The following is a 26,820-nucleotide window of genomic DNA, read 5'->3' as shown; positions in this document are numbered from 1 at the left end:
TGATAAGAACCAACTAAAACATGGACTTGTGTTAAAATCAAGCCATGTTTTTGTGTTTATAAATTTGTAATGTATTATGATCTTCCTCACCATGAATTCTGGATATGGTGGTTTTGGTGTAAATCTTCTAATAGCCTGCCATGCAGCATCAGGTGGATAGACTAATGCTGGTATCCTGGGGTTCTGAGCTGGGGCACCAGTCTGTGTTGCATGGAATCGTCTTATAGCTGCAGTCTGTAAGGCAGAGTCGGAACAGTGGTGGTCCTGAAATAAGGGAGGAATGTTATGTAATTGTAGACAAACTGGTGTGTACAATAAAATTATGATCAAAGACATACTCAACAATATACTTATATGGGTCAAGTAAGCTTTTCACTTGGCATATGTGATTCTTGTTCCTTGGTATATCTATTACAGAGAAATTCTTGATATATGTAAATAATGACTGGATAATATTTTTTTGCTAGCCTGTGATGTTTTTAAAAACATTGTAAAAAGCGGAGTCAACAGTGTGTAATCAATTTTCATTTAAATTGAAAGGTGTGTTATTCCAAATAATGATATATAGTTGTCAGTAAATCAATTCAAACAAACTATGGTTATGGTTCATGCGAAAAATGTACTATAATCTGCAAAACAAAGTCATGTAATTCTGGAACAGAAAAGCAGAATATTTCAAAAATTGAAAGGGGTCTACAATCCTAACAATATTCAAAACATTTTGAGGAAATTAATCCTGGCACCCTGGAATTAATGTTCAACAGTTAAAGTCCCATAACTCTTGAATGACAAATCAAAAAAAATCTGTCAATCCTAAAATCATGTGATGATCGGTTAAGGTAACTAGGTTTATCAATCATCCTGTGACAAACAGACAATGGTATACAATTATTCTTGATTGGAATACATCTAGTCCAGTAGTGAGATACAGAGGTCTGTTTAGTGCAATTACAACCCCTGAAATCAGATTATGATATTCGAAGTATTGTCACAATCACTGATGTTAGCATTAGAATTTCAACCAGTTTGAAATGAATATGATGTGCTTAATCTTATGATATAAAATTTAGCTATAGATGCAAGGACACTTCGTGTTTATTTCTTACAAAGACAAATATCCTACCTGTACGTGAGTTGCCAATGACCATCTTTTGCGTAATAATTTTTCACAACCATCCCAAAGACAATAACCCTCTGGATTCCGACTAAGATGGATCTGATATACATGAACAAATACACTTTTGGCATTCTCAAAACATCTGAAAATAATTTACAGAAAATGATCAACTAATTTATAAAGATATTCAATTTCTGACAAATAAATACAATTACATATACTATACATATAATTAATTAAAGTCATTATTGGTAAATTCTTAGAATTGACATACATGTAGTTGAGTCAACAATTTGTTTGATTTCATTGTAAGGTCTTTTTCATATGTTTCTATTGGTTAAGATATAACTTTTCTCAAAACAGCATATAAATCAGGTCATTTAATATTCCATTATTATCTCATGTATCTGTTTTCAACTTGTCTGATTTTTCTTCATGTATATTTTAACCATATTCATTTTTGCTTGATGGTTTAATTACAAAGTTTTTTTTCAAATAATTTAATGTGGTCTCTCTTATCTTTTCAGTGAACATATATACCGTATCAAGTTTGACATAAGGATTTCATGCACATAAATATTGTATATCATTTCTTATGTAACCACATTTTGTTGTTTTTTTGGGGTTAATTGCTTTTCAACCTGTGTTATATATTTTATCAGAATTCTCCACAAGATATCAAGCACCATTGTTCTTTTCTTCTTTAAAATGCTCATATCGCTTCAAATTCTGAATCTTGTAATTTTGTTTTGCACATTGTATTGTAAGTGCATCATCATGATCATGAACACTTATAATCTTTTCTAAGGAATCATAATTTTTTTTTGGCAGAATACTTGCTCTAAACATGAATATCTAAATATTTTGTAGACTCTCACAACAACTGCAGTAATTGTACTCAGACATGTTAGCTTACTGTTCTGTGTGAGCCAAGGTTTCTGTGTTGAAGGCTGTTAAGACTCTGCATATATGCAGTATCCATTACAGAGTATCATATTAGATATTTACAAGGTGTTGATTCACTTTTGTGTATGATTAATATATTTTGTGGTAAAGGACTGAATGTCATACATATTTGTTTTTTGTTCATTTTTTGTATATGAATTAGCTCGTTAGTTTTCTCATTTCAATTGTTTAACATTTGTCATTTCAGTACCTATCTGTAGGTGACTATGAGGTATAAATGAGATTTGCTCATTCTTGAAGGCCATACCATGTCCAATATTAATTTCTGTGTCATTTTGGTCTCCTGAGGACAGTTGTCTCATTGACAATCGTACCACATCTTTTTTTTTATAATTACAATAAAACCTAATTATTAAAGTTTTTAAATATAATATATTACCTTTTACAACCACTCCATTCACACATGTATTCTAATGCAATAACTGTGGTAGTCGATGATGAACCCCGTGAATCTCCAGACCCACTTCTACTTCTCTTCTTTGATTTTTTCTCTGGCAGTTTGGATCTACTTGAAGACACAGGTTTTGGATTACTATGGATAATGTTTAAGTTGAAGTGACAATTTTGTGTTGTGGATGCCACTGGTGAAGGCATGGAATGTTTATCGGAGTCCGTATTAGATGATGCGAAGCTATCACAACTAAGTTCATTATCACGAGAAGATTCAGGAGTAGGCACATGACGAGTTGTACAAATTTCATTAATAATGCGTATTTTAACCTCTTCACTCTCCTGTAAAGGAGGGTTAGGTTTTATTTGAGGTTCCTCCTTTGGTTTCTGAATTTCAGGAACTATGTTGCTAGGAGGATGAACAATTTTTTCCGTGTTAAGAATTAAAACAGTCTGATTTTTGTCCTCAGTATCCATAGCCTGCGGTGGCTGTTCAGCCACCAACACAGGAGGAGTCACCTCATCTAAAGTTTCAGTGGCTGAATCTGTAGCAGAACCATCCTCTTGATACATAACTGCATCATTACTTTGCTCGCTAGCAATGGTATCATTAGCCACAGGTTTTGATGGTTGAAGCATCATTTCATTTTCAATGATGACTTCATCACCATCAGTTTCTTCTTCGGATGGCTCACCTACCAATTCATAACAATGAGATGTATTATCCATAAATGCTTGTTCAGATTGTTCTTCCTCAGGTTCTTGTTCCATATCCAGAATAGAATTCACAGCATCAATAGTTTCAGAATCAGGGAGGGGTTGTATAATAGAATTAACAGCAGAATTTTTCATGAATGGCGTTTCTTCTGTTTCTTGTGGAATAGAATTGACAGCATTAATAACTTCCAGATCTGACGTGTCAGCTTCAGCAGGGGGATCATCAATCAACATTGGATCGTCCTCATCCTCGTCAGGGAGACCATTGACCTCAATTGTTCCCTGTGAACCAATGATTAACTGATCTCCTTCTTTTACAACCAAATCTACTCCATCTGTCCTTAAGATAACTTCATCACCATTAGCATCTACAACTCTCACAGTATTGTCTTTACAATCTACATCATCATTTCCATTCACTAATGTATTTTCACCATTATGCTCCAGATAGTCATCAATGTTATGATTAATTGCACCATTCATTTTCCCAACCTTATCAACAATTTTGCTAATTGCCTGTTTTAACTCCTGTGATTTTCTTGATTCAAACAGATCTTCCATTTCATTATTCCCGTTGGTTTCCCCTGTTGGAGAAGGAATGATGACCTCTGGTGAACTAACATTACCGTTCATTGTCCCAAAGTTTGAACTGTCTTCATGGTTCAATTTAACACTAACTTCCTTTTTGTCTAGATTTTGTTGAGTATCAGAATTTAATTCATTTTTAATGCCATTTATCCGACCATTTGTTTGAACACAACTGTTTTCTACCGATTTCAAATCATCTACACCTGTTTTTACACTATTTGTAGAATCATTTTTATCACATACTTTTTTAACACATTCACTGTTTGTGGATGAAGAATGAGATGAAATGATTTCAGATGGATTACTCTGTTCTACTGATGAAAGACTTTCTGATTGGTCCTTTAATAAGTCACATGATGTTTCCTTGGTTTCACACACATTATTATGACTACGGTGGGTATCATTTGTGATGAGATTAGAGGTAGATGAGACGACTGTTGATGATGATGAGTCGGTGATAATAGCACTATCTGACAATATGGTTGAGGAATTATTTTGATTTTCACCATTTGTAAAAATGTCATTATTTTCACTTTTGTTTTCTGGCACAACTGTAGATGAGGACGGATCAGGCAAAGGATCTGACTTTGGTACGGATTTGTTTTCAACATGCTCAATTCTGGCTTCTATGCCAATTTGAGTCAGGTCTTTAGCTCTTTCAATTTTGCCACAAACATCAAGATCATAAGTCTTTGGTGATTTTGGTGAATTTGTTCTTGGTGAAGATGATCGTTTAGGAGAGGTCCCTTTTGGTGATGGTACCCTTGAACTACTCCGTGTTGGTTTTCGCTTGCTTTCAGATACAGGAGTTTGTGGTTTTTGACTAGATTCAACTGGTTTTTTAGGAGTTTTTTCAGCTTTTGGTGTAATTTGTCGTGGAGGCGGAGCCACTGGTTGATGAATGATTACTTGTGGTATGATTGGTTGATTCTGAATATGTCCTTGGATAACATTACTCTGTTGTGCAGTGAATGTCAATAAATGCATTGGATTAGACGATGGTTCAGAAATCTTTGGACAGATTGGGACTGGAGTAGATTGGGGTCGTAGCTTTTTGGCTAACAAATTCTTGATCATTTTGGTTTCTATTGGTTTATTAGCTGAGTCCAAATGATCTGCAGACATTCCTTCGATAACAAGTGGCAAGGTTTGCTGTGGTATGCCAGCCACCATCGGCTGGGCAATAACAACATTGACTCCTTGAGATACATGAGGAATAGCACCAGACGATGTGACAATGTGTTGCTGAGGAGACTGCGGCCAAGTTTGCTGAGGTGACTGGGGCCAACTTTGTTGAGCCAGGGGAGATTGTTGTATTTTTGGTTGTTGCAGCTTTGCATGAAGAAGAGCCTTTGACTTGGACATGACCGGAGACGCTGCTGTTAGCTGTATTGCACTGTGACTGGAGGCTATGGCACCACCTACAGGAAGAAGTGATGGAGAGGCTTGTAAGGGAGATAATCGTGGAGGATCCAGAAGACGTTGCCGTAACATTGGCGTTTGTGTTAAATCAGAATTAGCAGATGGAAAGCCTTGCAGTACACTACTAGGTTTACTGACTGAAAGCAAAATGAAGGAACATCTAAACACGCAAACTTTGAGAAGCAAACAACACTACATAACATGCATTACACATCTCATGGAAAAATCAATTCAGAACATACTCAAAAGCAAATTTTAAAACAATGCAAATTTAAGAAAAGTCTGTTCATATTCACAACTTTTTAGCTTAATAGTTTTACTAAATATTTAATGAAGTTTTAATAATATCACTTCTTTCAAAGATACCTATCGTGCAAATTTAAAAAAAAAAAAAAAAAAAAATTTTGACAAACACATTTATCAATTTTATCCATCAAACTTTTTTATATTTTTTTCGCCATGAAATGAGTAACAATTTGTTAGTTTCTATATACATAATCAATACATGCAATATGTTCTTCAATATTAACATCATCAAAAACATGCAATAAACAGCTTTAACAAAAAAAAAATTGTTCTAATGGCAGCATGTCAAGACTGTCTTATAAGTTCAGTTTTTGATAAACTGTCTTTATTTTACCAAATTTTTACTTGCTAAAGATGTTAATATTGAAATAAGTGATGCACATATGCTTGAGGCCATAAAAATTATAAAATTATTAACATTAAAATAGGTCCACTTTATTCCATTATTCATTGTAAAACATAAAGATTGCCAACAATGAGGAAAAACCAAAAGTTTGAAAATTTTCATGGCCTTATAAAATAGCAATAATGCATCACACAACTTAAACTCTGAATACAAATGTAACTTAATTATGAAGATACTATAAATTTCTTTATTAATCAGAAATAACTTTTCTTTTTAAATAAATGATTCTGAATATATCACTAAATATAAGTCATGCAGCAAGGCAAGAAGATGCAGTCCCTTGGCAGCATAATTTCTTTCCACAAAATAATGTATATTCATAAATCAAAAGGCTTCAATGCTCCATGCAAAAAATTCAAAAAAAAAATGAACTTAAGTTATATCATATTTTTCTTTCAACAATCAAATTCAAAATATGCCTCAGAGTTCTTTTAAAAATACTGCCTTTTGACATTCAACCAAAGTTTTAAAAAATTTTCTTATCACATGCTTCTGAACTATTCAAAAATTATAAATACTAAGATGTTTTCTGCTTATACAATAGTAAGACAAGGATACACAAAAACATCTAGTAACAAATTGTCTACAGTTTTAATGCTAAATTCTTCTTAAATTCTGTTTGTCAAAAATAATGTAATAGCTGATATCTTTTTAATATTTCCATATATCAGAGTAGACAATCAATTAAACTAGATGAAAGAGCCATAACAAAAATATTTCTAGAATCTCATTCTACAACTTATCAAACTGAAGAGGAAGAAAAATGCATAACTTTTCATGTTTTCATACTGTTTCTGGTATATAAATGATTTTTTTTCATGTTTAATAAGGACAACATATGAGTCTAGAAATATTTCAATTATGGACAAATTGAAACTTTATAATTCTTGCAATACACACACAACAAACAACATGCATACTACAACAACTATGCTTTCCATCTTGTGCAAATCAATTTTAAATGACTTAAAAGTGTAGAAAAAAAATATAAGACATGGTCTAAGGTTCTTCACATGTTTAATAGTAATTAAAATTTATCTAATATGACTAACTAATGAGTTAGATTTATAGAAAATGAGATCAATGGGTTACAGAAACAAGATCTATTCCTTGTCAATCAAAAACATATGATATAAATAAGTGATAACTGTAGTCACAAAAAGTTATTGAAAACATTCTATAATAATCTGATTTTTTTTTAAAGTAGTTATATCTGGCAATAAAGAATACTATAAAGAAATATATTAAAAATTATATGATCCATTTTTAGGATATAAATAAAACCAAAAAAAATGAAAAATGAAAAATGAATGATGCCTGTTCTTGTATGTTAATAAGATAAAATGTTACCTGAACAGTGAATAGTAAATGGTTGTGACACTTGGCGTTTACTGAGACCATGGTAAGATAACTCTTTGGTTCCGTCTGATCTGTCACTGGCTACAACCTGTACTCTGGGAAAAACAGACCTAAAATAACAAACAACGTAAATTATTATTACAATTCTTTATATAATAAATACAGAAAGAACATCCGCTGTAAAAAAATTAAATATGGGTATAGTTTTAGAGTCTAATAACGCCAGTAGAAATAGTCAAACCTAATTGAACATGATGACAAAAAATTGTACTAAGTATGAATTCTTGTTGGCAAACAGTCTCACATGAGTTGCATACATAAGGTGTTGTTGTAGTAGATTTGACCTTTCTTGTCCATAAATGGTCAAAGTTCCATAACTCCTGCATAAACTGTTGGAAATTATAGCCAACAACACATGATTTAGACAATCAAGTAGAAAGTTTTGACAAACATGTCTCACAGGAGTTTGTGTCAAAAAAATATCATTACCCCTGCAAGAAAACTATTATAAATTCATTAATATTTGTTGGATACTAATTTTTGTTGATGTCATGGATACAGGAGAAGCATGAATTCAAATGTTCACAACATACATATTTTCTTAAGGAATGGATTTGCATAGAGACTTTGCCAAAAACACGAAATCAAATATCCACAAATATGCAAATTTGCAGTATTTCTATGTTCCTCGTGATGCATACAGCAGAGGACAATACTTTGAATACTTACTTAACACTATTATGAAATGAATGTGATGGAAGTATTTGTGGTAGACTGTACTTTTTACAGAAGTGGACATATTCAGCATATAAATGCAGCTGGGATGTAGCACAATCTCCTTTTATTTCAAATGTAGCTTGCAACCTAGAAAAAAATAATAAACTTTCAATGCAACTTGACAAATCACAATTAAAAAAAGATAACAAATTTAAATAAGTTTTTGTTATATGGTTTCTGAAAATAGAGTCATGATATAAACATATTTAATTTCAACAATCTCAATGAAACTAGAACTATAAATGAAAAAAAATCCACACACACTTTTCATTATTAAAACTACAAAAGAGCCTGTGTGAAAAGCTTAAAAAATAGACATTCCTACAACTTGTTTATAATGATTGGATTTTTTGTATTCAAAAATTCAATTTCAGTGACAGAAGGCATCCACTTTTCTTACATCATTCACACCTCAATACATATTCAATTTCATAAAAAAAAAATATTTCAGTGTTCACTCTTGAGAGTATCAAGTGTGTAACACACATTGTTATTTCTTAATGATATTCAAGAACATACCAATTACATGTGGTAGATTCGACATCACATGTGACACCAGGTTGTAGAGTAGGGGGAGGAGGTGGTACTGGTTGTTGTTGTGGACTCTGTAGTACTGCTGGCTGTACTTCTGTAATAATTCACTCACATTAGTCACACTATGTTAACATTAGGTACAAACAACATTAACAATAGACATATTAAACAAATTTCCTTATTCAGTATACATTAAGTACACAGAAAATGCTATATTCATTTCATAATAGAAAGCATCAAATATTTTAACATTTATCAAAATTTCATCGTCTAAACTAAATTTGTTACAGAATCTGTTGTAAGATTGATGCTATAAATATATAAGTACATATTGCTTTAAGTATTGTTTCTTTGCCTTTGTGTTTTTCAAGTTTATATGTTGACCTCTACAGATTTATTTTGTGTTTTTTGGTAGCTGTCTCAATGATGTATTAGAACCAAGCAATGTATATTTGTCAAATGGAATACTTACTTTGAACAGGTGTATTAGGAGCAGGTACTGGAACAGGAGAATTTTCATGTACTTTTCTCTCTCCTGGAACCCCAGACGGAGGGCAGTATTCTACAACCTTGATACCGATCAGTGAGTTAGGACCATAGGACTGAGCCTCTATAGATAATAGTGTCACTAATAAATCTGGTGAGGAAACAAAGTAAAAGACTATAAACATGAACACAACAGCTTCAGATATATTCTGAGATACCAAATTATACAAAACTGATTTTCTATACATAAAACATTTAAATTATATACATATTTTTATACACAGGGGTTGATAATCAAAGCTACAATTTGAAAGCCAAAAAATGCAACTTTTGCATTAGTAGTTTTCATTCAAGTCACATGAGTAAGACAACTGATTTTTTTTTCACTTAAAAAAGAAATCATAGAAAATTGATGAGTATACAATAAGAAAGGTTTTTTCTCCAACTCGGAATAAATTTCAAGAGATTTGAGTGTGACAGCACATTGTTTGGCATATCAATGCACTTTTTTAACATTCAAGTGTGAGGATTTTTTATTCTAAAAAAAACATATCTCAATGTTAATGCCTTAAGTTATGGCAAACTTGACACTTACTGACTGCATTTTTAACTGAAGCTATTCTAGTACTTGTCTGTTCTCCAAGTTCTGACAATTGATACAATGTTTCTAAACTGTGCACAATCAACTGAATGTCAAACACACAGGCTAGTCTGAATAACTGACTGTATATACTTTCATCTAAACCCTCAGATATGTGTAGTTCATTTTCTTCGATTTGACACATTTTACCCAAGATTTCCAGACCTGAAAATAAGGTTGACAATTATAAATATTCTTTTTTTTTATTAAGTATTCAAATATTGTAATTTTCGGCATGTCTTTTCTCCTTCTCTCAATCTCTAGTGCATCTAATACAACATTTTCTTTATTTTTTAATCTTTTCAACTCTGTCTCTGACCAAAACTGTTAAAATAATTCTTATCTACATCAATGTTTGAACTTAATCAATTGCTGTCTCATAAAACGATTTACCCTCTTCAAACTTACATCAGTTCATTTTATACTGTAGAAATCAATAGAAACCAAAGAAATGTTTGGCAATTTTGTCAGTGTGAAAGAAACCTTCTAAATAGTGATTACGTCTTTAATTGAAGTTTGATTATGTACAAGATAGCATTATTTCACAGATATAGAGAAAACAGGGAACATTTTATCTGGAAATAACTATTAAAATGAACTATATGTCCTATATCTTTTCAGTTTAAAATTATGACTTCTATCATTCAGATTTGATTGTTAATATCTGCATATTTATGCATAGTGGATATTTCCATAGTTAATAAAATTGAGAAAGGAAATGGTGAATATGTCAAAGCCACAACCACCCGACCATAGAGCAGACAACAACCGAAGGCAACCAATGGGTCTTCAATGTAACGAGAATTCCCGCACCCGTAGGTGTCCTTCAGCTGGCCCCTAAAAATATGCATAATAGTACAGTGATAATGGACGTAGCATATAAATACTGAAATAATATATGTAAATCTTTTAAAAACTTATTTTGATGTGTATAATGTGTTTATTTAGTAGTTGTATATTACAATTGGCATTGTTCCAACCAATTTTCAAAACAACGTAGCTAAGTAAATTCATTGAACTTGATTAACAACAACAACAATAGTGTATTAGACTTCACTTGTTTTAAATTTAGTATCACCTGATGATTTCAAGTGGTCAATAGATATATGGAAACATTCACTTACCTCTTACTACGTCAAATTTATCATTAGATGCAATACATTTACTGATAAGATCTAAAATCAGGTTCTTGTCGGCATCATCATCAATTATCAACTGAAAAACACACAAAGTTTATAAAAATTAAATTCACATACTTCTTTTAACTTATTACAATAAAACCAGTCTTAACAATTGGTGATTTACCACTATATTCCAAACTTTATAGTGCAGGCACTTAACATCAACTTTATTTGAAATTATTTTATAATGATAAAGTTTCTAAAATATCTATTTTGAAGTTATTTGAATCAATATATATTTATCTAAAATTCTATCCATTCTCAAACTGTAGTGACACTAACCTTTTCTGCTAGATTTCCGAATGTATCTAGAGCCAGCTGCCGCAATGATCCATACTGACAGTGTATACATAGGAATAAAAATCTGAAATGTACCAAATAATATTATTCTATAACTCCCATTTGATACTCAGTAAAGTGCTGGCTTTCTAATTAATGATTATTACTTTTTTATTTTTTAATTACACTGAATGCAACAAAAGCCTCAAAGAAGATTATCTTTTAAGCTTCACAGATGCACAGTAGACTTCAATATAAAGCACATGTTTGAGTATTTACAATTTGTGTGTATTATAAACAGCAATGCAATAATTATTAAATAAGTACAAGAATATTTCCGTAATGTTAACTTACCTGAATACAAGATCACTTGATGCCATAAATTTACAATTATCTTCTTCAAATGATAAATTTCTTAAAATCACAGCCACCTGTAAATATATGTAATACAATATAATCCAAAGTCATAAAGCATGTGGTAGCATCATATGTCTCAATTACTTTTGTAACCTCAGCATTCTGCATAAAACCTTTCAACTTTTTGTAAATGAATTGTAAATGTAGAGGTTTGATGCTGTTTGAAATTTTTCATAGCTTGTGTTTTAGAAGTGATGCTTTAAATTTCTAGAAACAAAATATTTATCAATTCCCATTTTACCTGGACAGTTTACAAAATTTTAAGGTTGAATACTGCAACTTAAGTTAAATTCTAGACTATTGATTTAAAATGTGTTTCAACCAAACAGCTATAATAAATCTTTCTGATCCTATTTACATTGACATACCACAAATTAAGTTCTTGAAAATATTCTAAATTTAGACCTCATTATGATTATGTTTTGGTTTATATTTCAGTATAGTAACTCACCTGCATCACACGTTGACCTTCCTTATCATTTTTGCCCAAGTCCCTGCCAAGATTTAATACCTCCTCTCCAGTTAATGAATCTGAAATAATCAAAAGATTCTTATGTTGACATCATAACATTAAAAGATGCTATGTATGCATATTCACCACTGAAAAATAACTGAATTTATTGTACTTTTTGACTGTCTTTTCCTTAATTTTCAATGATTTATCTGTAAAGGCAAAATAATTAGTTTCTGAAGCAAAATCTGATTTGACTTTAAGAGTACGAATTCCATCTTAAAAGTGTATATTCAATCAATAAATAAACTCATCATAGATACCGGCACTAAATTTAGTATTCACGCCAGACGCGCGTTTCGTCTACTAAAGACTCATCAGTGACGCTCGAATCCAAAAAAGTTTAAAATGCCAAATAAAGTACGAAGTTGAAGAGCATTGAGAATCAAAATTCCTAAAAGTTTTGCCAAATAAAATGATCTTATTAATAATGCAATGACAACCTTTTTAGAGTAAATATGAAACAAATTACATGTAAATAGAAAACAAAATTTTGATATTTTTTTGTTTCTGAAGTCATTAGTTATGCATTTTTATATCTTAATGTAAATAAGCTAGTTTGGATTTCTTTTATTGTTGTTCAAAGAGAGATAACTCAAAAATAAACTGAACCTAACACATACCAATCTGACATTCTCTTGTACTTGATATTAACATTTTGGCTGAACTGTCTTTCACTGTGTCTAACCAGAACTGTAATACAAAGAACAATGATATAAAGAATGGTTTGTATAAATTTATAAATAATGCTCATTTATGTATACAAATTTCATACATTCAAAACTTGAAAAGAAATTTAGCTGTTCTTGTGCAATTAGTTAAGATACTTCAAACTTTGCTTGATAGCTATATGTATGACACCTCCCAGTAGACCAGCTTCGTAAAATTTAAACAGCTATCTACATCAAAAGCACTCTGTCATTAAAATCTTGAAATTTCCAAGTAAATCATGAACCTTTACCCTGGTATTTACACCAAACATTCTGTTTACTCTGTTTATCAAAGGCAATATGCCATCACTAATCATGTACATCTTTATTAATTTGTACTTGTACTGTGCAACTTTTCTAGGTAAACTGTTGGTTCTTTGTAACACTTGAAGGTATTCCTTTTAATTCTATCCATCAATTAAAGGATTAAAAAAGTCGGACAAGAAAACTGTTTACATGACTAACAATACTTACTCTTACAAAATTTCTTTTAGAATGTTTATACCAACCATTCACATACAGATCTTCTAATCCATCTTTACCTGGAAAATATAATCTTACCTATAAATACATGTCTTAGTGAGAATGCTAACTTATATAATTCAAATTCAATATCTTTTGCACATGTTTTACTGAAATTTAAAAACTAACTATCAAAACGGCTATAATATCTTTATTTTTTTCATGTGTCTTGTTACATGTAGAATGTGTTGTATGTCTTTTCACTGATACTTTTTTCTATCAATAATTTATTAATTTTATACATTTGTTTTGTTCTTACAGACTGAATACAATTTGCATTTAACAAAATAACGAACTTCATCAAGTAGTTTTCCTCAACCAACTAAATCTTTCATTTCAGAATCAATCAAATTAGTTTTCCTAAACCAACTAAATCTTTCATTTCAGAATCAATCAATCAATAACATATCTAACCTTTATGCTAATCAGAATACTTTTTCTTTTTTCCAAGTATACATTATAAATTTGAAACTAATATTCAGACAATGTTGTCAAGTACACAGTTATTCATTTAGTGCTTGGACAATAAATTTTAAGATAATTCTAGAAAACAGTACACTAAACTGCATAGCATGGTATGTCAATCCTGTTTTTTTCACATCTGAATGATTGGCAACTTTTAATGGTTTTATCAAAGACTTTCTTCACATATTTCTAAAATAAATGAGTTATTTCCCCTTGACTGAAAGTTTACAGTGTGGACCAGGTAATAAATAATTTCTAATCTTCCTTTTCACATTGGTATGAGCACAAACTATATCAGTCTGCATATTGACTAAAATAAATTTCAGTCACATCGGTCAATACATTCAATGCTATTAAAAGTTTCCAGAAATAAACTGTAAAACTAAATATTTTTTCACATTTTACAATTATGATGAACTTACTGTAATCAAACAATCCTATATGAGCCAATAACAAGGTAAGTAAATATCTAGATTGATCGAGTCGTAGAATATGGCGACCTTCATTGGACAGAAGTGTACAAACATTGATCACAAAGTCCACTTCATTTGGAAGTCCAGAAAGTAACGATTTTTCCAATTTTTCATAATCACTTGAGGCAGCCAGATCCTGAGACAGTCCATACATCTCTCTAGAAGCATCTGAAATACAAGTAAAGGTTTAATAAGTGAAACTGTGAGCTATTGCTCACTGATGATACTCCTGCCCAAATACTTGAGGGTAAACACAAAGTTGTAGCGTGATGAATCTGAAAAGGCATCATACAGTATAGTTGACTTATATAAACCTTGAAACCAATTTCAGAAATCCTTGTTCTGTAGTTTCGGAGTAAAATGTGACGAAAGATACTCATGGGACTGACAGAAGGATGGGTGGCACAAGGACGGACAAACAAAGGTAAAACAGTATACACCAATTTTTTAAAAGCTGGGTATAATAAATAGACTTGGAGACAGTCCATACTTTTCTTTGAAAGCATCTGACAGTCTGCCTAACTGTTTGAGGGTTGGTTTGTCTAACCGAAAAATATGTATCCTACATTTGGTGAGCAATCTGATTCTAATTTCAATAAATCTAAAGATTTGTTAAATTTAAGTTGCTAGTATAACTTTGTTTTTCTTGTTTGAAATATTCTATTGTTCATTAAAAAAAATAAGGAATTACTATTGAATTATTACTTCCAGGCTGGCTAGGCTTTAAAGCTAAAATATGCAAATGATGCAATTCATCATTCTGAAGCTTATTTGATAACCTCTGCCAGATTTGATCAAACAATATCCAGCAGACAAAACAATAAGTTAACTCATGCTTAATCAAATACATGATGAAAACATCTTTACAATGGCATTTCCCTTCACTACCTTCATTTGATTCGAAAATCAATTAAAGTAGAACTTAAGCTGAATTGAAACTGATTATATATATATAAAAATTTTAAAAAACTTTCTTCTTTAATTATTTTGTCACAATATTAAACCAATTCTCTTTTATTTCTAAATCTGGCATGGTTAGTCAGCAGCCTGATATAACAGTTACACAGTTTCAATAGATGACGAATAATCCTGATCTCCAATAATCACACAAAATGTCAACATTATTGCATTCTATCATTTATAAATACACAAATTTCCTTTTCATTAAATTCCCATTCTGATACATAGTTAAAGCAAAGAATCTCTGATTTCAGTTTGCTTTACAATTCTTTACCATATCATTAGAGATATTTTAAGAAGATTAGCCCATTGACAATATTTTTATTGATTTTAAGTCATCAGGTAAATCACTCCTTGTTTTACAGCAATGATAATCTATTTCATTACAAACTTGTCACCAAATCATGATTTTTCTTTCTCTGGCTTAGACATGCTAAACATTTTAATATCAAATTATATTCTGTTAATAGGATTGTACCAGGTGATCCGTCAGACACAAAATGACATTTGAGAGAAAAAAAAACAATTAATCAAAAGCAAACAACAGATACATTATAGTATGGTTATACACTTCCTAGAATTACCTGTAACTTTATGTTGTTCATGGTTGTATGTAAGGGGAATTCCAAATAATGGTAGCTTAACTTTCTTCCTGGCTGGAGCATGGTCATTATCATCGTCAAATTCTTTCTTGTTAGGATCCTCACCATGGAAATGCACACGTTCATATTTATCTAAATATCTGCAGAAAATATTGTTTTATGAATAAGAGAAGGTCACTCATAGAACATACAGGATATTGTAACAACAAAAAAGAATTAAATTCACGTGCTGCAATGCAAAATTAATAACAATCACCACATATTGAATAGGCTGTACACAGAACATAATTTAAAACACTTGACTTGAGTAATTTCCTCAGTTCATTAAACCCAGGAAAAAACTGTACACATGCTTTATGAAAGGTTACTTAAGTCAATAAAGACTGCTGTGTTTCATCTTTTATCCTACCAGCACAGCATCAATTGATTTCATTCCTGTTTACATTTTTCTATCTTTTTGTTTGTCTACATTTCAACTCACATGAATGAAAGATCAAAAAGAGTATATTTGTTTGAAAAATATTTTAGGTATAAAACTTCCCATTATGTATCAAGTTAAGTATAACTTTACAGTGACCCTTTGAGAACAAACTTGCGGTAAAAATATTGTTATGTACAATCAATTCACAGGGCCTGTGGGACAAAGTATAAAATATGGTTTTATTTTCCTTGACTGGACCAAATATCCCATAGGTATAAGAAAACATTAGATTCTAAAACGATGTCTTATTAAACCAGCTTTTCTCAGAATCTCGATTAAATATCAAGTAAAATCAGAAAACAGATACTAGGTGAGGGACCATTTAATATGGTCTGAAAAGACCGTATACAGTTTTACAATTGCAAGTGAAACTAAATGTATTCTACCTTACAGAATAATATAGGAATAAAACAACATACATTCCAAATAACTTCCTATTAGTTGCCAGAAAAACACCAAATGCGCCATTGCCAAAACACAATTCTGGAATAACCCTAGGCCTTAAGTACACTTAAGCTTTTGACAAGAAGTTCGAAAAGGCTATAATTTCCAAAAGAATTTAACAGCATCAAATCAAAAAGTAATTATCAAATGAAAAAAAATAATAACTGAGTTTATAACTGAGTTTTAAGGCTAGTCAAAAGACCTGTAATATCAATTTCAAATACATTTTTAATAATGTCATGAATGTCTTACTGCACAGTTTGCACCTCTGCTGTATAAAATGAAGGATTAATTACTTCTACTGAATTCATGTATATAATGTACAAAGTTCCTACCTGACATAGATATGTTTTAAGGCTTGACTTCCATTACAACAAGCTTTTGGCATTTTATGATCTGCCGATATTTGATTCCAAGTTTCTTCATCATGAATCTGAAAAATAATTGCAATCTTTAAAATAATAGTCAACAAAATAACCAGTAGTCTCTACAAAGCAGACGATTTTTTTAAATATATGAACACAAGACTCCGAACTTCAATTCATATTAATTTGCCAATACTAAATAAATACACAATAATGCACTTCTCAGACGATTTTTTTTCTAAATATGTCAACACACGACCACGAATTCAAATTTATTTTTGCAAAACTAAATAAACACACACTTATGCACTTCTGGTAACTACACCTGGCACACTCTATCCTTCTTTACGCCAAAACACTAATTAACGCTAACACTGTGCCGTTATACACCTGTGCGTCTGATATTTAAATGTAAACATTGAACAATATCAAACCTGATAAAGGTAACAGCTGACCGTCAATGTAATTACATGTCAGAACTCTTTGTCCTCACACAATGACAACTAAATTATCACCTATAGTGTGGCCTTTAAAATCTAAGTGTGCTTTCAAAGCATCCTTATTCTATTGAGTAATCCTATTTTGTACTGTTACATTTTCCCACCCCATTAGGCATGTTAAGCAAGGGTTTTCATTTTGATTAAGTTGAACAGCATGAATGACAGGTGTTTTACCTGTACAATATTGATTCTGTCCTACACCAGGACAACAAAAGATATCCATTGTCAGTGAATATTAGGCTTTTCATTTCTCTAACATCTGATTAGAAAAGGTTTATCAAACTGACGTTTATAAGTGCCCTAACATTTCTACATTTCTTTTACTGCATTGTACAACAAAAAGACCTGATTTCATAACAGACATCATGTACATGAATATTTCTGTTTATTAATAAAGAATGAAGATTATACTGAGTTTGTCAGGAGAACAAAAACTTCCCCAGCACTGTTCAGACTAAATATCACCAACTTGAAATTAATAGAAAAGATGTCATAAGACATGGAAATCAAGCAATACAAAGTGGTAATCACTGGTACTACATGTAGGTGATAAATGTTATAACAACTACAAGATGCCCACAACTTCACGCTATAATTGGGCACGTATTGAAACAAAGTTTTTAAATTTTGCAAGCAGTAATTTGACTGAGCATGTGCGACAGGGTATAAGACATGGATTGAAAACGGTGTCCTAATTTGGATATTTTCTCAAAAATTGACTTTTTTCTGTTTCAAAGATCAATTTAGGAAGTACATAACACTACATATCACAAATATTTCTGACTGTATGGATTCAGAGGAGTTGCTGCTAAATGAAGTCGGTTTCTTCCTTTCGTAGAATAGATCAATTATTTTGTGATAAAATAAGGCTTCTTCAAACGAGGCTTTTTACACTTAAGGCTAAGCTGACTATGTGAACATCTGACATCATAACTATTTTTTTTAAAAGTATGTTAATGTAAACAACTTAATAATTAAACTTACCGTACTTAACTTAATTATCATCTAACACCTTTTATGTATTGTATTATCATAGTTCATAATCAGAAGGTAAACTAAGCTTTAAAACATAATCAGACTTTAAAATGGTTTTATAACTGGGGTTCAAAATAAACTTTATATCTTTTAAATATGTGCAATGTATTCCAAGGTTCAACAGACTCAGATTTTATGTATTCCCAGATTCAACGCATACATGCATATGTAAGGACTGATTTATTGTATTCCCAGAATCAACACAGACTCAGATTTAATGTACAAGTATTCCCAGGATCAACACAGACTCAGATTTAATGTACAAGTATTCCCAGGATCAACACAGACTCAGATTCAATGTACAAGTATTCCCAGGATCAACATTGACTTAGATTCAATGTACAAGTATTCCCAGGATCAACACAGACTCAGATTCAATGTACAAGTATTCCCAGGATCAACACAGACTCAGATTCAATGTACAAGTATTCCCATGATCAACACAGATTCAGATTCAATGTACAAGTATTCCCAGGATCAACATTGACTTAGATTCAATGTACAAGTATTCCCAGGATCAACACAGACTCAGATTCAATGTACAAGTATTCCCAGGATCAACACAGACTCAGATTCAATGTACAAGTATTCCCAGAATCAACACAGACTCAGATTTAATGTACAAGTATTCCCAGGATCAACACAGACTCAGATTCAATGTACAAGTATTCCCAGGATCAACACAGACTCAGATTCAATGTACAAGTATTCCCAGGATCAACACAGACTCAAATTCAATGTACAAGTATTCCCAGGATCAACACAGACTTAGATTCAATGTACAAGTATTCCCAGGATCAACACAGACTCAGATTCAATGTACAAGTATTCCCATGATCAACACAGACTCAGATTCAATGTACAAGTATTCCCATGATCAACAGGCTCAGATTTAATGTACAAGTATTTCCAGGCTCAACACAGACTTAGGTTTAATGTACAAGTATTCCCAGGATCAACATAGTCTCAGATTTATTGTATTCCCAGGATCAACACAAACTCAGATTTAATGTACAAACTATTCCCAGGATCAACACAGACTCAGATTTAACGTACAAGTATTCCCAGGTTAAACATAGACTCAGATTTAATGAAAAAGTATTCCGAGGTTCAACATTTTGTGTTCAACATAGACTCAGATTTTCTGTACTCCCAGGTTCAACAAAGACTCAGATTTAAATTAATTCATTCCCAGGTTAAACACAGATTCAGATTTAATGAATTAGGGTTCAACATAGACATGATAGACTCAGATTTAGTCTATTCTGAGCTTCAACAAAGAAATAAATTCAAGATTTTTAACCAACTCAGAAATAAGGTTTAATGAATTACACCAAAAAATATAATTTTAGATACACTTCCCACTGGCCATAGGGATCAATAAAGAATAAGATATGTTCACTAGGGTTCAACACAGACACAGATTAACAAGAGTTACAGTTCGACATTCAGACAAAGTTTAGTACAGCTAGAGAGATGCCTTGGACAGACTCAGAATTGATGTTTACAAGATTGTCTAAAATTCAAGGTTAAGCAAACACTTAGTTTGACAACCTGAGTACATGAATGTATCTCTTTAAAGAAAATTGCATAATACTTTTGAAAATAACTCACCAATATCTCTGCCAATGAAGAAACTGATTTAGCTTCAGTTATTCCAAACTTTCAATGTAAATTTACAGTACTGTTGTATTTTTTAAATCCAGAATATGTTTTTAATATAAACAACAGCTTTACATGATTAGGTATGTTTTGTATCCTTAAAGCACTACATGCATTAGTTCAATAACAAAGGATAGTTTCTACAATCATCGCCTCTAATGGATCACAAAGATTATCTTTTTATTTAGAACTGTTTGTAGATATCCATTAATTCTTGTACTCAGACTCAAGGAAGACAGATTTAATCAATCATATATTCACTTGAAAGAACTTCAAAGGCCAGTCAGACTTTCCTTTTTCTCTAACATACCTACTGATAGACTTTGATAAACTTTAATTCAGACCATGAAATTAATATCTCAAATTCCCTTAAAATTGAATTTTTTTTTTAAAGAATTTTCTGACACAGCCTTGACTACAAATGTCGCATTAAGATTAAACTATTGATTTTCCCCCCTTTTTTTCCAATAATAATATTATTCATTTATCTCTCATTAGCTTCTGAGAAACACACTTAAAGTAGAACACGTAATTTATCACTGAGTATTCTCCCTTATTTGTTTCCGATGCAGTTTCTAAATTAGACAAGTTCAACTTTATACAAAATGGTCCACAGAATAAAATAAAATTGAGAACGAACTAGGGAAAGGGCTTTAACTGAACAAGGAGCTAAAATCATGAAAATTGAACTTGACGTTACCTGACATGATAAAACAATACACCAAATATCAAATAAATATCTTCAAGCATGAAGAAAAAAGTCTGGAATAATGATTTGCCAGACTGACAGACGGACAGAGTGCAAACCATTCCCCTTTGAATTTGTCAGTAGGGAACTAAAATGTGGAATGTGTCAAAAAGATAGCAACCTGGCCAAAGAGCAGAAACAATTACTGCAATAGTAACTACAATGTACATGAATGGTATTTATAGTAAATCGAGTTACATTGCAAATTTGCATTTTTAATAAAAGTGACCTTTACTTTGACCTCAGTCTGGCTCAGACATCTGCTACTGTTTTCAGCATGTGCAACAAAGGGATAGTTTAATTACATTTTATATATGATATATATTATAAAAATGTTATTTTAATGCACATTTAGTGTAAATGTGAGCTTTAGATTTAATCATTGTCAGTGACAAACGTATGTTGATTGATTATTGTTAGATTATTGCTCAACATTGCTTCAGTGTCAGCCATATACAGTTTTGTGTCTATAATGTCAATGTTTTTCGTAAAATCTGACCATGTCTAAAATTGAGAATGGAAATGCCAATGGGGAATAGGTCAAAGCTAAAAAAACACAGACCAATGCCAGGGTCTTAATGGCAGAGAGAAAATCCTGCACCAGGAGGTGGTCCTCAGCTAGCCCATACATTTGTAAATGAAATTGTGTGCTAGTTCAGTGAAAAAAGACATCACACTAAACTCTATAACACATAAATGAACTAAAATTTAAATACATATAAGACTAACAACGGCCAGAGGTCAAATTGCATTGACCGTATATTCATATGTGATATAGTCACTGACCGTATATCACCTTCTTTATGACGTTGACAATGTGTTTCCGTAGTTTTATTTATGACGTCAATAAAACATACATGTTTGCGGATATTTAACGTCGTCCGTTTCAAATTAAGAAATGATGTTTTTTACCCAAAATACTTCATTTAAAAAATGTAGAACAGTTTTAAGAGCTGCAGTATATAAAGAATAACCATACATTGTCTGTTATTTGTACTCAGCTCGAAACAGGTAGAAATGCTCGGCAGAGCCTCGCTTTCTACCTGTTTCTAAGCCTTGTACAAATAACATTGATATTTCGAGACAATGTATGGTTATTCTATATGCATACAATGTTCAATATACATGATATAACTGCCCAAGTAAAGTTTTGTCCAAAAATAATCACATTGGAATGCCTCAATAGTCTCAGAGAAGAAGCTTTAAATATGGCTCAATATGTATATAGTTTCTGAGGAGAAGATTACAATATAAGTTTAAGCCCATACTTGCCTAATAGGCTGGCTGCTTACAATGTAGGTAACCTTTAAACCAATCTGAAGCTTTGACAAAGAAAGTTCTCCTGAAAATGTCATAACTAACCTAGCAGAAATTTGTCTCAGAAGCAGCAAAATTTATTCTGTGGGTCTTCATAAAAACCTTTAACATCTTTGTCTGTTACAGATTTGATAATGACAGAAATGTATATTTTCTTAAGACCTTAAGAACTCTCAAAATATTACATCCATAAATCTCACATTTACATGTATTGGCCAGTACAGCTCAAAATTAATGTGTCAGGGTTGATGATGATTTATTTAAAACAGCAGGTAATTATAATATAAACTATATTGAGAACTACAATGTGTTACAGTGAATAAAATGTATGCCAGACTCCAGTATTTTACAACTGTTACATTATATCTTTTTTTACATACATACATGTATACATGATATACAATCATGAATGTAGCTCAGCTTAGTTGAAACAGTTCATGGATTTTGGATAAAAGTACAAATGTATATATGTATGTACAGGGGTTAAAAAAAATTGTAAGCTCAATAGCCCAGGACTTATTGGTACATGTAGCATGTTTTTTTACAAGCCCTGTTTGAAGAACTGCTACCTCATCAAAACTGACCTGCTAGTCAAGCATTCCTCACAAATTCAGAGTTTGCTGCATAATACAATGAGTTCTATAAACTAGTTGAGTAGACTAGTTCCTTTTTATCTGCTGTATCATGGGAGACAAATATTTACAGACACAGAAAACATGTTCATTGGTCTTGTCGTCTGAAACCAACCATTTCTGATTCCACATACATGTACAAAGCAGACTTTTATTGGTGTTATCAGGAACATAACGGCAATATTCACATAAAATCATCTCCATCAGCTGACCTCACCCAAGAGAATCCATTTACATGTACACCATGTACACTATATATGTTCTTTTCAGATTTTTTTGGTTGTATTTGGTGTTTTTTGGGTACTTATTTTCAGCCCCATGTTCCCCTTCATTGTTTTGAAACTGACTGTGAAAAAGTTTATGTAATTGTGGAACACGTCCGTACTTAACTATTCAGAAATATTTTGTTGCATGGTTTAGTGCTCATCAGCTATCCGACAAGACAAGTCAAGTTCAATCAATGCATCATTCCCCCCTGTACTGTTAACTGAAAATTTCGCCAAAAGCAATGTACAGTACCCCCAGCCCCTGTACAGAGAAATCCAACTAATGCAATATTTAATCCCTAGTAAGAAATTTCCAATTTTTCTGCAAAGAAGTTGAAGAGATCAAATTTCAATTCAGCTTAAATTTACTTCATATAAATGTTTTGTTATTTTCTATTAATATTTTTATTCTCTTTAATTCAAAACGTACATGAAAATGTTAAAGAGGAGGCTTAATTGATTTCACAATCAGCAGGGAAACGGCACCTTGAAAATGCATGTGTTAGAATATTACCTGCTGACAAAAATGAAATATTATACTCTGTTTGAAAAGTACATTAAAATGAATTGGTTCAATATGTGTTCTTTTGGGCTTTCCAGACTGCAACATTTTTTATTTTCTATGAAGAGTCATAAATACATTACGTAAGTATTGTGAGATCAGCCAACAATTCTTATGAAAAGGTTTTAATGTTAATGTACATTGTACCATGTTACATGTATACATTCAATTACAAAAAATGTACAATTTCAGAAATATGGTATAAATTATAGAGGAATTTGCTTTTGTAATGCATGTACAAAATGTACTTAACAAAACTAAAACCTACATGTAACTGCCTAACTGAAATCCAATTCCTGTAAATCTGTGAAACAAAGTGAATGTTTCAGAGTGTGAAGGATAAAAAAATTACAAGGTTTTTAATAAATAACAGTCCAGCTTACTAGAGCTATTTTTAGATTTAAATTATTATCAGAGATTACACTGTCACTCTAAGAGCATGGTCATTGATTAAAAGGTAAATTCCAGTTCTATTTATAGATCACTTGTACAATGTAAGTAATTATCTGTTTTTCTTTAGCATGTTTATAACAACATTTTTGTCTAAATGTAAACACCTTGGAGAGCATATGAAAATTTCATGGATGTGCAGACAACATCATTACAATATACAACACATATTATTGTTTATGAACAAACATGACAAAAGGAAGGGGTACATTTGCAACTAAAAAACTTTAAAGCTTTGCATAATCTTAAAGTTACAGCTTCTATCCTTTTGTTATCATTTTTTTTAAATATACACTATATATTAATAATTTGTTTTCCCCATACAGCCTATTAGTAAGCTTAGTTCAACTTTCATTAAATTAATTCTTTGGTCAACTTCATAGTTGATTTTGATGGTTTCAATTTACTAAGCAAAAATGTATATATATTCTTTTCTGCTGAAAACTCTTTCACCATTTTCTGACAAAATATCACTACAGATCTTCCATAGTGTTCTTAAACATTAGTGAAATATATCTAGATTGTCCAGATTTTTTTTGAGAGGGTGTTTACAATTGTAAAGGAAATACATTGTAAATGAACTATCAAACTACATGTACCAACTTTGGCAACTTATATTTGATTTAGTTGGATTCAAGCTGACCTACAAAATGTATGCACCTATTCTAAAATCGAAAGTTCACTTATTCAAGTTCTGTGTCATGGATATGTATGTACATTTTTATAATGAAGAACTGATGGAACTGCAATACTGGTGATCGCATTCATATAAGAAAAATATTTAAACATCAGAGTATTAATCAAAGTGCAAAAATTCATAAAAAAAAAAAAGTTGCAGAAGTCAAACTTGGCATTTTGCATGTTTTACCTAGTTTTCATCATGTTCATAGTACATTGCTAATTTATTTTTTTTGAATTTAATTAATTTTCAAATATATCAAAAGGGATTTTGCATATATCATGTGCATGATTATAAATGTCTATTCTTTTCTGTAGGGGTCCATTTTTCAATCCTGCAAAAAAAGTTTGGCTCACTCTACACAGTTGACCTTGATTGCACTTATTTTTGCATAAATACAGGCCTGTTCTTAATTGTCAACCTTAAAATAAATAACCAGGGTTTGCATATACATTGTTGTTATCAATTAACAACCTCAAACAATTCAAAAACTAACTAAAATCTGCAGATTTTGGAATAATATTGCCAACTTGCAATACACACAGTAAGCCCCTCCCCTTAAACCACAACATGGAAGCCATCTTTAAAATGGCAATGCATTAAAAATATTTTGATCTATTATTGCCAATATTTATAGATCATAATGATAATCAAAGAACAAGAGAAGCGCGAAGCTTCTATTGATACACTACTTGACTGTGAACGGAGGTAAATTCAAACCGACTTTACCTTTCGCAATCCACCAAAGCTGATCACACGCCGATACAACAAATACAGGTCGATCTCTTTTCCACCAATTTTAGGAAGTTTTTCAAATGGTGTTCTGAAATATAATAATTAAACATGAAAATACAAATATATTGTAATTATATAATAATATGACAACAATTTAATAACTAAGAAAGATGAACTTACCCTCTGTTTTTGTGGAAAATGTGAAGTTCTTTTAGAAATTCATTCTTTTCTTGCTGGAATGTGAGCGGATCTTTGTTTAAAATATTGGCCATAATATCACAGTTTTACACTACTTTCCGTCACTAAATCCAATAAATATGATAAAACATTGAAGTATATTGTTGTTTGTGCAACGCGCACTCAAAAAAACGTAAACACAGGGTTGACAGACGAAGGGAAAATCCTCAATATTATCGGGGATTCCTCATTATTGTCGTCGGTTACCGTTCAGTCAACGCTTTCTTCACACACAAGGAAAACGCACTCCACAGTAAAAATCGATAATGTGTTACTTTCCAATAACTTGTCCGAAGAGATCCTCTCTTTAGTAATTAGCTGGATATTTAATTTTAAATGGTCATTGTTGACCCTACGTGGACTTATTCTTGGAAAATCGTAACAAAAAACATTATAATCATGCCTGTAAGCAATTGTCCGTAGAGGGCCATATATGCAATTGACAATATCCCGGCGTAGTTATTCAAAATGGAGGGTACTTGGACGAAATTTTACGTTTTAAAAATTTCTAGTCTTAGAGAACTTTAGATTTAACCAGGATTTTGTCAACAGAAAATAAATGATTTTAGTCGCCAAAATCAAAGTTTTGATGACGCTACATAATGGGAATTAAGGACAAAAGTACTAATTTCACAGACAATAAAGACTCAAATTACTGCGCATGTGCACATTTTGATTATGAAAGGAACCAGATCAACTGGTAGCAAAACGACTACCCTCAGCTCATAATTTCCATAATTCTTTTGTTTTAGGTTATTTTTACGAGAATATTTTTATAGAATTTAATAGTGACACTGCTATTTATATATATTTACGGAAGCGTATTAGGGACCTAGAAAAAATAAAATTGGCAGTGAACTTTTTTTTCAAAGTCGAAAT

General features: G+C 31.5%; 1 protein-coding gene across 3 annotated transcripts in view; it reads right to left on the bottom strand.

Annotated features, from left to right (window-relative positions):
• The window catches only part of LOC134686896 (AT-rich interactive domain-containing protein 2-like), a 28,550-nt gene extending 2,030 nt beyond the window's left edge, over positions 1-26,520 (bottom strand). The window contains exons 1-19 of one of the 3 annotated variants that reach the window (XM_063546729.1): positions 25,885-26,520; positions 25,699-25,792; positions 17,089-17,186; positions 15,811-15,968; positions 14,216-14,434; positions 13,281-13,348; positions 12,720-12,789; positions 12,037-12,116; positions 11,523-11,599; positions 11,172-11,253; positions 10,833-10,923; positions 9,664-9,873; positions 9,055-9,219; positions 8,568-8,676; positions 8,001-8,135; positions 7,263-7,381; positions 2,463-5,337; positions 1,124-1,259; positions 91-264 (exon numbers count right to left, since the gene is read on the bottom strand). In XM_063546729.1, coding sequence (XP_063402799.1) covers positions 91-264; positions 1,124-1,259; positions 2,463-5,337; positions 7,263-7,381; positions 8,001-8,135; positions 8,568-8,676; positions 9,055-9,219; positions 9,664-9,873; positions 10,833-10,923; positions 11,172-11,253; positions 11,523-11,599; positions 12,037-12,116; positions 12,720-12,789; positions 13,281-13,348; positions 14,216-14,434; positions 15,811-15,968; positions 17,089-17,186; positions 25,699-25,792; positions 25,885-25,976 — 5,052 coding nt within the window. In that variant the 5' untranslated portion in view covers positions 25,977-26,520. Of the gene's footprint in view, positions 1-90; positions 265-1,123; positions 1,260-2,462; positions 5,338-7,262; positions 7,382-8,000; positions 8,136-8,567; positions 8,677-9,054; positions 9,220-9,663; positions 9,874-10,832; positions 10,924-11,171; positions 11,254-11,522; positions 11,600-12,036; positions 12,117-12,719; positions 12,790-13,280; positions 13,349-14,215; positions 14,435-15,810; positions 15,969-17,088; positions 17,187-17,420; positions 17,440-25,698; positions 25,793-25,884 lie in introns of those variants that run through there. The other 2 variants (XM_063546730.1, XM_063546731.1) reach the window with 2 other exon arrangements.
• Positions 26,521-26,820: the final 300 nt, after the last annotated feature.

Source organism: Mytilus trossulus, chromosome 10 (assembly GCF_036588685.1).
Source record: "Mytilus trossulus isolate FHL-02 chromosome 10, PNRI_Mtr1.1.1.hap1, whole genome shotgun sequence".
Classification (NCBI taxonomy): domain Eukaryota; kingdom Metazoa; phylum Mollusca; class Bivalvia; order Mytilida; family Mytilidae; genus Mytilus; species Mytilus trossulus.
This window is presented reverse-complemented; position numbering and strand designations above follow the sequence as displayed.